This window comes from Barbus barbus (assembly GCF_936440315.1).
Source record: "Barbus barbus genome assembly, chromosome: 44".
NCBI lineage: Eukaryota > Metazoa > Chordata > Actinopteri > Cypriniformes > Cyprinidae > Barbus > Barbus barbus.
In genome coordinates this window covers 22632439-22645145 of record NC_136722.1, presented here as the reverse complement: position 1 = coordinate 22645145, position 12707 = coordinate 22632439, and the positions used below count along the sequence as shown (strand labels likewise).

At 37.2% G+C, this 12707-nt stretch overlaps 1 protein-coding gene across 1 annotated transcript; it reads right to left on the bottom strand.

Annotated features, from left to right (window-relative positions):
* Positions 1 to 224: 224 nt before the first annotated feature.
* Positions 225 to 12532, bottom strand: LOC306863334 (progranulin-like). The gene is made up of 16 exons (XM_079406598.1): positions 12420 to 12532; positions 12004 to 12085; positions 11143 to 11286; positions 8350 to 8472; positions 8147 to 8245; positions 7893 to 8043; positions 7537 to 7572; positions 7325 to 7416; positions 7091 to 7229; positions 6839 to 6936; positions 6430 to 6666; positions 3685 to 3927; positions 3299 to 3547; positions 2003 to 2251; positions 1627 to 1863; positions 225 to 1305 (listed from the first exon to the last, which is right to left on the bottom strand). Exons 2-16 carry the CDS (start codon positions 12004 to 12006, stop codon positions 1192 to 1194), a joined length of 2214 nt encoding a protein of 737 aa, XP_079262724.1. The 5' UTR covers positions 12007 to 12085; positions 12420 to 12532; the 3' UTR covers positions 225 to 1191.
* Positions 12533 to 12707: the final 175 nt, after the last annotated feature.

Genomic DNA, 12707 nt, shown 5'->3' with positions numbered 1-12707 from the left:
AATATCTGTCAGCCTCTCTGATTGGTCAAATGCATTTACATGACCAAACTTTTCCATCTTTTAGGATTTTTTCCCATTTTTATTCAGTGTTTACCATTTAATAGACTTAAAGGATATTCTTCCTCCAATACTTGTAAAAATTCAATGGCATTGAAGAGATGGATCTGCCAATCTGCTCCATGGAAACCAGACAGAGTTTATCAAAACAGTACGATGAGACATGAATGAGTCAACGTGCCATTTATTTGAAAAGTATTTAATTTCAGTATTCAATTTCTGGTATAATTAACCAAAAAACAAATCCACTTCAACAAAAAACAGGAAAAATTCTGTCACAGGTAATCAACTAGATTCATTTCACCCTTCACTAAATATTAAAATGAGATAAAAATAGCCAAAACACAAAAGCACCTATAGCAAATGTTGAGAATGACACTTGAATGCTTTCGGTCATTCGAAAGATTTTTAAGAATACACACCTTGGTACAATTCAATTACAAAAAAATATATATATATATTGAATTAACCCTACATGGAACAGCCTCCAAGTAAATTATAGGGTTAAATGGTTGATGACATCCATTAATGTAATTTTCCCAATCAGGTTTAGAATATAAAAAGGAAAAATATTAAAAGTTCACAAGTTTCTTTTGTGGTTCAGTTGTAGGTTTAGTTCACAGGTGATACATTCAGTTTTGAATCTCAGTAGCTTTTCTTACGGTTGGTGTATGTCATTGTAATTCAAAATATATCAAATCAACATCCTACTAACAGTTATGATATTATAATGTGTCATTTAGCCTCTAATTATCACTTTGATGTTTTGGGCAAATTTCAATTCTGCTAAAATCACTTCTACAGTCGATGTCTTTAACAGGACGTCAGCCTATAAAGAGAATTACTAGCGTTTGAAATGTGCCCTGGTTTCCTTTCAACATAACTGAATTAATACAAAAGTCTCTGTAACCTGCCTAAATATAAAAGTTTCAGCACATTTTTATTCCAGTAAAAAAACTAAACCTTAAAAAAAGCTAGATGCATAGTCCCTTGTCTGAAGAGGGCAATCAAGGCATCTTAAAAACAACGCTTTATGCAACATGTAGCGAGTCTGAGCTTTCGAGTGTGTGTGTATGGATGGGTGTATATTTGTGTTATGGGCATGAGGTTCAGTGTCAGTCTCTGGTTCTTCCTTTAAAGAGCATTCTCCCACCACATGGATGTGGAGGCTTTAGTGCAGCCTTGGACTTCTGAGTCACATTTGTATCCCACAGGGCAACAGTGCTTCATGTCTTCACAGCAGACTGCCTATGGGGAAAAAAAATAAATAAATAAAAATAAAGCAACAATTGGCTTAGTGTTTGCATGTTTTAAAGACTGCTATCAGTAGTAATGATTTCACTTTATAATTGTATGCAACATTCTGTAAACACAAATAGATAGATAAATGTAAAATTCAGCAATTACAAAGTAAATGAAAATAACAGGTTATAATAAATAAACATTCATTTCACATACTTTTTTTTTCCAGCAAAAACAAACAGTGTTAGTGATGCTTCCTTTAGCAGGCACCACTAATAGAGGAAAAACAAATAATTTTATCAATGTGGCAGCCCTGTTTTTTGTTACCTCTTTGTATGGGCAGCAGGCCCATGTGGAGTCTGATAGTCTACAGCAGCTCTGGGTCTTTGAGCAGCGTGTGGACGCGTCACACAGCACCTCCTCTTCTGAACGCGTGTCAGTGTATGTCTGCAATCGTGTCACAGGAACACTGTGCAAACCGGATGCTTTTACACAGGTTCCAAATTCGAGGTCGCAGGTGTAGCCCTGTGGACAGCAGTGCTCATGATCCTCACAGCACACCGCCTGCAGAGAGAAAACGCATGAAAACAAACCCTGAGCTACGCAAACCAAATTCAGAGTCAGACAGAAAAACATCCACAAGAGCATTCAGAGCAAAAATACTCAAAAACACACATACCTGCATAACAAAAAAAAGACTCACCTTGACAAGAGGGCAACAGCCCCACTGCCCTGTGGGTAATTTACAACAGGTAGAACCAGATGCACAGCTGGTCGTGGAGTCGCACTTCACATCTTCATCTCCAAATAGCACCTCAGACCCCTTCAGGGCCCTGGCCTCTTGTTTTGTGAACCAGGGGATCTCATGGTAGGCTTTAGAGCAGGATGTTTTCTTCTCATTGCATATGTAGCCGTTAGGACAGCAGTGATCTCCATCCTTACAACACACCGCCTTTAAAGAGAGGATATGATAGAGTGTGAGAATTGCATTCATAATGGAGTACTATATAATGCCTACTATTATGTAAAACTCAATAGGCAACAAAAAAAGGTTTCAAATGGCAATATGCTACATTATGTTGCATGTTTTATTCAGCAGTTATCATCGGATTAAAATGCAAAATATTATATTTCCACATTAATAGATTATATTAAACTAATGTATATATTTTTTTTCCTCCAAATTAGTAAAACAATAACAAATATATAAATAAAGGTAACATTTAAATAAATAAAAATAATAACCATAAAAAACTAAATCAATGTAACCATTAAATAATTAATACTATAAATAATTAAATTTGAATACCTAAGTCAAGTACTCAATAACTAATTTAATATGAATAAAATAAATGAAATAGTAACTAAAAATACCTAATAACCATAAAACAAAATTTAACTAAATTAATACTACTTTAAAAAAAAAAAAAAAAAAATTTAAATAAACTATTCAATTGAATAAATACCCAAACAAAATAACTACCGTAATAACTATAAAAATTTAAATGAAATCTCTTAAATAAACGAAACCACTAAAATAAGTAATAACTACAAAATAAAATTACTAAATTAAACCATATTTAAATAACTCAATTTAAATTGGCACCGGCGGAGGTGTGACAGGCAGAAATGCCTTGTAGTTCTTAAGGTTCTGTGCTCCTTATAACCAAATAAAACAATTACAATTCATAAAAATAAATACAATTAAAATAATTAAAAACATTTCTATAAAATAAATAAAATGGCTAAATTAAAAAACAAATAACAAAATAACTAATAACTCATAGAACAACAAATCAAATCATTAAAATAAAATGACAAAAAACAAAACAAAAACCTTAATTCCCAATAAAATAAAATACTCTAGTAGTATAGTATCAATAACTGAATCGGAGTTTACTCATTTGCGATCATTTAAGGCTTACATGTGGCATTTACATTGTATTAAATACTGAATGAATGGTTTAATATTATATACCCTAATATTTGCATGTCTGACCTTTGGCAGCGGACAGCAGCCCCACTTGCCGAGGTTGTTCATGAAGCAGCATGTGTCGTCTTTTGGACAGCTGGTGTGAGTGTCACACATGTGTCTGTCCACTGGAGTACGATCATCAGACTGCTTTAGTGCAGACTGCTTCCTGAACCAGGGCATGCTGGGAAGGCCAGGACGTGCACAGGTTTTGTGAGTCAAGTCACACTTGTATCCCTGAGGACAGCAGTGCTCCTGATCGGCACAGCATATGGCCTGCAACAATCAATTATCCACACAGGCAGCAATTTATTACAACTCATTATGGATTCCAATAGATTTTGGAGTTTAAGCAAGCATGCTCTTTTTATATTGCTGTAGGTCTAAACCCTTATTGCTAAATGCGTTTGTACCTGTGGCATAGGACAGCAGGCCCATGACCCTGAGGTTAGTTTACAGCATGTTGTTCCTGTTGGACACAGCGATGTCTCGTCACAGTTTTGGTTCTGTGATGGCAGGCTCGCTGCGGCGATCTTCTTCACCAAAGGCACAGAAAAACGAGTACCCTGATCATTGGCACTGTCACAGGTGCTGGCAGCCAGATTACACACAGTATCATGGGGACAACAATGGAGATGATCCTCACAGCACACTGCCTAGAAGTTGAAATAATTATATATAAAAAAAAATATCAAAGTATAATAAATGAATAAAAAATTTTAGTAAAATATAAATTTCAATAAGTTTGAAATTTTCTTCTAAAATTAGCATTATCAGGCTTCTGTGTGTAGGTTTAGTAATGTCACATTAATGGTAATGAATAGGTTCTTGTCATTGCTAATACAAGCAAAATAACTGAACAAACATAGGTGCCTGAGAAAAACTCATTTTAGAGAAATTTCAGACAACACAGAGGCTTTTGAATCTGAACTCTTTATATAAAATACTATGCATACACACACACAGTATCTGACAAAGTGAGTACACCCCTCATTTTTTTTTATATTTTATATCTTTTCATGTGACAACGCTGAAGAAATTACACTTTGCTACAATGTAAAGTAGTGAGTGTACAGCTCGTATAACAGTGTAAATTTGCTGTCCCCTCAAAATAACTCAACACACAGCCATTAATGTCTAAACCGCTGGCCACAAAAGGGAGTACACCCCTAAGTGAAAACATCCAGATTGAGCCCAATTAGCCATTTTCTCTCCCCGGTGTCATGCAACTCGTTAGTGTTACAAGGTCTCAGGTGTGAATGGGGAGCAGGTGTGTTAAATTTGGTGTTATCACTCTCACCCTCATACTGGTCACTGGATGTTCAACATGGCTCCTCATGACAAAGAACTCTGAGGACCTGAAAAAAATAATTGTTGCTCTACATAAAGATGGCGTAGGCTGTGGCGTAGGGGGTGTCAGCCTGTCAGTGCTCAGACCATACGCCGCACACTGCATCAAATTGGTCTGCATGGCTGTCGTCCCAGAAGGAAGCCTCTTCTAAAGATGATGCACAAGAAAGCCCGCAAACAGTTTTCTGAAGACAAGCAGACTAAGGACATGGATTAATGGAACCATGTCCTATGGTCTGATGAGACCAAGATAAACTTATTTGGTTCAGATGGTGTCAAGCGTGTGTGGTGGCAACCAGGTGAGGAGTACAAAGACAAGTATGTGTTGCCTACAGTCAAGCATCGTGGTGGGAGTGTCAAGGTCTGGGGCTGCATGAGTGCTGCCAGCACTGGGGAGCTACAGTTCATTGAAAGAACCATGAAAGCCAACATGTACTGTGACATACTAAAGCAGAGACTGGGCCGCAGGGCAGTATTCCAACATAATAACGACCCCAAACACGCCTCCAAGACGGCCACTGCCTTGCTAAAGAAGCTGAGGGTAAAGGTGATGGACTGGCCAAGCATGTCTCCAGACCTAAACCCTATTGGAGCATCTGTGGGGCATCCTCAAACGGAAGGTGGAGGAGCACAAGGTCTCTAACATCCACTAGCTCCGTGATGTCGTCATGGAGGAGTGGAAGAGGACTCCAGTGGCAACCTGTGAAGCTCTGGTGAACTCCATGCCCAAGAGGGTTAAGGCAGTGCTGGAAAATAATGGTGGCCACACAAAATATTGACACTTTGGGCCCAATTTGGACATTTTCACTTAGGGGGTGTACTAGGGCTGGGCGATAAACCGATAACGATATGTATCGCGATAGACACGTGAACGATATCAATAAAAAATGTGTTCGATATTTTTTATTCTTCGTCGGAAGAAAACAAAGGCCGCGAAGCAAGTTTGGTTGCATTAAAGGCACTCGCTCTCTGGTAACCTAGCAACGTAGGGAGTGACACGCTAAAAGCCAATCATGTAACAGTATCATGTTTGGTTGCGCCATATCATTGTCTTGTGTCTAAGTGCGCACGCGCAAAAAAAAAAAAAAAAGTGCGCACACGCGGCTGAGAGTGCACGTCTGCAGCCAGACCCTATTGGCTGGTCTGCTGGATTCCTCTTCATAAGCAGAAAATGAGTGCCGCAGCGAGCGAGGAAATTGTAAATAAAAGAGAAAGTCAGCTCCCAGTATGGCAGTTTTTGGATATTATAAGTCTGACCGTAGTCAGACCAAATGTCGTCTGCAAATTATGCAAGACCGTCGTCCTCGCCAAGACTGGTAATACCATGAACTTGATGTACCACCTTAAAAAAAAAAAAAAAAAAAAAAAAAAAAAAAAAAAAAAACAAAAACAATAATTATCGATATGAAACACTGATATCATGATACAGTTTTCAGCCATATCGCCCAGCCCTAGGGTGTACTCACATTTGTGGCCAGTGGTTTAGACATTAATGGCTGTGTGGAGTTATTTTGAGGGGACAGCAAATTTACATTGTTATACAAGCTGTACACTCACTACATTGTAACAAAGTGTCATTTCTTCAGTGTTGTCACATGAAAAGTTGTCTTCTGTGAGATACTGTATATTTATTTTATTTGTATATTTAAAAATAAAATTAATAAACGGCACATGAAAATCAAATAAACATACAAAATAAAAATTACACATTAATATACATTTAAAAAAATATATATATACACATTTTAAAATTACAGTTTAACCAATAAGCATGTTTATGATTAAAATGAGAAGGAATAAGTCTTTACCTGTGGCAGAGGGCAGCAGCCCCATTTTCCAGATGAAAGTCTGCAGCAGGTGGAACCATCAGGGCACGATGAGGTCTCATCACATTTCTGATTGGATGAAGCTATTGGAAAGGTGGGCACCTTTGCCATCCAGGGTACAGACACTGAAAGGTCAGCAGGGTCATCACAGGTGCCCCCCACGAGGTTACACACCGTGTCCTCTGGACAGCAGTGGATATGGTCCTCACAGCACACCGCCTGGAGGTGAGGACACCATTAATCCAAACACTATTTTATGTTTTCCTCCAATAAAAGTGGAAGAATTGATCTAACAAACTTTTGATTGGGGCTGGGTTTTCACACGCATAAATGATACTGGGCCACAATCAACCCGAAGCTGATTTTAAAATTAAGCTGACAATTTAAATACCTTTGGTAAAGGGCAGCAAGCCCAGGTGCCTTCTTTTGTTTTACAGCAGGTGGTACTGCTAGCACACGCTACCGTTTCATTACAGGGAACTACTTCCTCTGCAGACAGAAAGAGCAATAAAAAGTTGGACTGATGCATATTCTATATCGAACCAAGATGGCAACACTTAATTTCAACACACAGATGATGGATGCCATGATACAGAATGGTCAGCACTTTAATTGCACAAAGATAAAGTAAATAGATTTTTACCTTTAGGCTTCAGGGAAGTGGCTGGGAACTTAGTGGCCATTTTTACCATGACGCCATTGGCTGACACACACGTACTATGGACAATGTCACAAGTCGTGGTCTCTGGGCAGCAGTGCACATGATCAGAACAACACACAGCCTACAGCAAGAACACATTTATGCTTGTTAACTCAGTCTTACAGAATGTAAAATACATGCAAATCACAGGGAAACCATAAATTAAACATGAAGCACCTTTGGCATCGGGCAGCATCCGTAACTTCCTGTATCTAGTTTACAGCACGTTGTATCATCCGGACATGTGGAAATCTTATCTGGACAGATCACTGCCCACAAACACACACACAGAATCCTCAGGTGTCAGTTTTAACAAAGACACTTGATGAATAATACATAGAAATAAATACATAAAACGGATCAATGGATCGAAACTATTGGGGTCTTACTATCTCTAATATCACTGGAGTCTTTGGGTGGAGCAACTGCAATTACATAAATACAACAGCAAATCAGTATATTAGAATGATTTCTGAAGGATCACGTGACACTGAAGACTGGAGTAATGATGCTGAAAATTCAGCTGAGATCACAGGAATAAATTACATTTTAAATTATATTCAAATAGAAAACAATTCTTTTCAATTGTAACAATATTTCACAAACTTACTTAGCATAAGAGACTTCATTAAAAACATTACAAAACCTTACCAACAAAACTTCTGAAAGTTCCCATATGGCAGACAATATGCAATATAAAGCATAATGCAGTTCAATTTGAATGAAAACTGAGAAGCTGCCATACCTGCTTTCCTCTCTGATAGTCTCCTGCGACGGGCAGCGAACTTCCTCCAGAGTGGGGAGGGTCCGTATGTTGCCGACACACACCTTGAATGCTCGAGGTCACATTTATTTCCCTGAGGACAGCAGTGTTGCTTATCTTCACAGCACACGGCCTAACACACACAAGGAGAAAGACAGACAAATATTAATATTACCATGTACATGTAACAACATTCCAGAACCGAAAACCCCCCCCCAAAAAAACAGGTGATATACATCTCTCATTGGACAGCAGCCCCAGCTCCCATCAGGCATCTGGCAGCAGGTGGTATCGTCGGGACACTCAGACTCCTGATCTGGACAAATTACTGCTTGCTTGAATTAAAAAAGAAAAAGAAAAAAAAAAAGCCATTTATTTCAATGCTGAATATTTACACAAGGCTTATCTGGTTTTGTGGCTGTGCAGGTATGAGTGTTACCTGCTTTGTGGCGACTTTTTCCACCCAGTCTAAAATGTGTGTCTTATTCACACACTTGGAGTGTACCAGGTCACACAGAGTGCCCTGATAACAGCAATGCAAGTGATCGGAGCAGCATTCTGCCTGCAAACACACATACAAACAAGAGTCATTTGATATGAATGTGCACATTGTTTACTGGGCTTAAAGGAACAGTTCACCCAAAAAAGAAAATTTACTTACCCTCAGGCCAACCAAGATGTAGATGAGTTTGTTTCTTCATGGGAACAGATTTGGAGAAATGTAGCATTACGTATTTTAGCCAGAAGCAACAGTTTGAAGTTAAAAATGTCTCAGTGATGGATTTGTTTCTCACAAACAGGATTAGTGTGATGTTTTTATCAGCTGTTTGGACTCTCAGACGGCACCCATTCACTGCAGAGGATTCATTGGTGAGCAAGTGATGTAATGCTACATTTCTCCAAATCTGTTCCATAAAGAAAAACTCATCTACATCTTGGATGGTCTGAGGGAGAGTAAATTTTCAGCAAATTTTAACAGAATTTTAAACAATAGTTCTTTAACAGAATAGTTCACCCAGGGAAAAAAAGAAAGGAGATGTTTTAAAGTAATTTTAGTGTAAATAAAAAGTCATACAAGGCAGAACTATCCCTTTAATAACGCACAAATTAAAAAAGGTATTAAAACGGAACAAAGTAAAACATTAATCTCTTAAAACACTGTGAATTTCTTAGAAATCCTTTATTCTATTAGTGAATTTACACTGTTTAAATGTTTGGGGACAGTAAGATTTTCTTTTTAAAAAAAAAAAAAAAAAAAAAAAAAAAAAAAAAAAAAGGTACTTATTAGCAAGGATGCAATAACTGATCAAAAGTGACAGTAAAGACATTTATAAATGTTACAAAAAAAATAGAATAAATGGTGGTGGTGTTGTTTTTTTAACCGTCTATTCATTAAAGAATCCAGAAAAAAAGGGTCTCATGGTTTCCACACAAATATGAAGCAAAGTAGCACAACAATTTTTAACACTGATAATCAAAATATTGTTTATTCGGCAATTAGCTCCCTTGTCATGGTATGTTACAAATAATAATAAAAAAAAACATTTTGAATTTTTACCCCAATGTGTTTCTTCATGCGTCCCGTTCAGCGCTCTTGCTCAGTTCATACACTCATTTGATTTGATTTCTCCATAAAAGTCGCTTACAAAGAGACAGGCAGTGCGAGGCTGAACAGCACGACCTTGATACCAGAAATACACTATCCATTATCAACCGCTGTTTACGCTGAATATAATGAAATCAGAAGAATCACTCTCGCATTTCGATGCTTCATTGGTTATTTTGTGTAAATTTTTTAATCAGGCTATTTGTCCGGTTGGGCAAGTAAAATTATCGAGCCATTTTTCAGTCAACTTGCATTAACCCATTTTAAACTAGCTAGGAGACTGGTTAACTAGCTGTAGCATGCAGTAATTACAGCGGGGGGGGGGGGGGGGGGGGGGTCTGTCCAACGATTGTAAACGGTCACTGGGTCAGTCAGATTGGAGAAATTAAGATGTACCGAATCTCAATTTAAGACATTAAGACTTTAAGGCCTTTTATTAGGAAGACTATTTAAAGTGCCCCTATTATAGATTTTTGAAAATTACCTTTCATGCAGTGTGTAACGAAAAAGTTTTAAATCTGAAAGCGCACCGTGTATAAAGTTATTGTCTTTCAAAAGAAAGTAGACTGAATCATTGAAATGAGTCGTTTTTAAAACTAATCCCAAGCCATTTCATGCTGACATCAACATGAAACATTAGCATATTACCCGCCCACTTGTGCACACAAACCTGGGAAAACCTGATTTTTAAGTTGGTCTGAATGAAAATGCAAATTCATTCTTTGCCACTAGAGCTGTAAAAGCTCACAAACACTGCTTTAAATGAAATCGACCAATCACCGCAGATTAGCTTCACGCAAAGGAGGGGTTTGGAAAAATGAATAGTTGAGCAAATAAGGTAAAAACAAAGTGCATTTTATAAAAAAATAAGTGTTTTTTGACCTTGCATGCATGTCAACCTGTTGTTGGGGACTCCCAAAACATGAACCTTTCATAACCTTTTAAGACATTTTCCCCCAGTTTCACAGACAAGGTTTAAACCTAGTCCCAGACTAAAATGTAAGTCTGAGCCGTTTTAACTGAAAGAAACTTGCACTGATTGATCTTAAAATATATCAGTGCCTTTGTTTTGTCTCGAGATGCACACCAGTAATGTTTTTTCTAAGGCATGTTAATAAAAATTACTTGCATTTCCTAATTGAGCAATGGCCTAATCCTGGCTTAGTCTAAGCCCTGTCTGTGAAACCAGGCCTTTAAGACTTAAGGCCATTGCACACGGAGCCCGAAATTTTCGTCCGAACTTTTTCATACGTTAAAAAATAAATACGACCTCACATTGTGTCAATCACATTTGCACACTGCCTCCGAAACTTTCGTCTGCCAAAAAATTTTTGGATCATGTTCGATTTTCTGCGTTTTCGCATCCGTAGCATGCATTTTGATAGAAAAGCATGAGGAATAGGAAAAACAAATGAAAAACGCATTTGTGAAAATTTCAGACTCAGTGTGCAATGACCTGAAGACTGGAGTAATGATGCTGAAAATTCAGCTTTGCATCACAGGAATAAATTACATTTTAAAATATATTCAAGTAGAAAATAGATATTTGAATTGTAAAACTTTCACAATGTTACTGTTTTTACTGCATTTTTGATCAAATAAATGCAGTTGAGCAAACTCCCTTACGTTGGGTAGCGGGCAGCAGCCGTATCCTCCTCCCGGAGTTTGACAGCAGGTGTTTCCATCGTCACACATCCCTCCATCAGGACAAATCAGAGCGCCACACACATTCAGACACACACATAATAACACTACGACACCCGTACGCACCTGAAAAACAAGAAAAGGGTATGAACTGAGATTCTGTGTTTATGCAACACAGTTTTTCATCTTTATCAATAGTGTTATAATAAAAATAACACCTGCATTGTAGCACAAAACTTCAGAAGTTCAAGGCTAAATCAGCTCCAAAAGTTTGCAAACACTTTAAATACATAATCTAACCCCAAGGTTTAAACCTAATCCCAGACTAAAATGTAAATCTGAGCCGTTTAAACTGAAAGAAACTTGCTCTGACTGATCTTAAAACATATCAGTGCATTTATTTAGTCTCAAAATGCACACCAGTAATGAATTTCTAAGGCACGTTTATAAATATCACTTAAATGTCCTAAATGAACTATTGCCTGATCCTATCTTAGTCTAAGCCCTGTCTGTGAAACCAGGCCTATATCTGTTATTAAGGAATGTCTGGTAGAATTTAGTGAAAACTGAATTTCCATTCCATTTATTTTAAAACATTCCACGTCTGATTTGACCAACAGACAAACAAGAGTTTCTTTAAAAGATGCACATTTTCCAATTTGTTGATTTATTGAGCAATACAACAATGATAAACACTGCTGACAATCTCATGACAAATCGAGGTCAAGCCTGGTTGATGAACAGTTGCTTCAGACTTACTGATGTCAACATGGTAAACTGTTTGTAGTGCATGCTCATATCACAATATAAGAAATATTTAGAGAACTACTACAAACTACTCACCATTATGTGTGATTGATTGCTGATCCACGAAACTAATAATCTTCAAATTTTCAGATGCAAACCCATGTATGATTTTCTTGCACTGTAACACAAAACATAAAAAAAAAACACATTATTTGCCACATTAAATAAGCACTGATTAAATACCATGTAATCACTTGTAGCCTAATTACTATGTGGCATTGATTAATAAAAAAGGCAACACTATTTGAACATTTATTTTTAATTTAGCCACAAATGTCATGTTTAATTTGTGTGCAGTAAACAGTTAATATATTTTAAAGCCTGTCTTTGAAAAGAAGGAAGCATGTTTTGTTTCATTGAATCATTGTAGACTGCTGTTGCAATGTAACATTGTTTCTCATCGGAATAAACCCTAAACAAAGACTTGTTTTATTAAAAGATAAAGCACTTACCGAGACCAGTGAAGACAGCAGGGTACAAACAGATCCGGTGAAGCGGATATAACGCTGTTCTCTGCTGAACTGGGCTTTATTTGTGATGTTATCTCATCACGTGACCCGAGCGTGTCACATGACACTCAGGCGTCTTGTCTTTGAACAACACCAACAGAGATGTTCATTTAATCTACAATGACAAAATAGTTTACCTTTTTTTAGAAAAGGCAAAAATATACTACTGCTACTACTACTAATATATCATTAATAAGATATTAGAAAATGTTTATAAACATAAATATATAA

Coding starts and splice junctions, on each gene's coding strand:
- LOC306863334 (XM_079406598.1), bottom strand. Junction 8,473..11,142: donor GCTGCTGCCCGCTACCCAAC/GTAAGGGAGTTT, acceptor GTGTGTTTGCAG/GCAGAATGCTGCTCCGATCA. Junction 6,667..6,838: donor CTTGCTGCCCTTTACCAAAG/GTATTTAAATTG, acceptor CCTCACCTCCAG/GCGGTGTGCTGTGAGGACCA.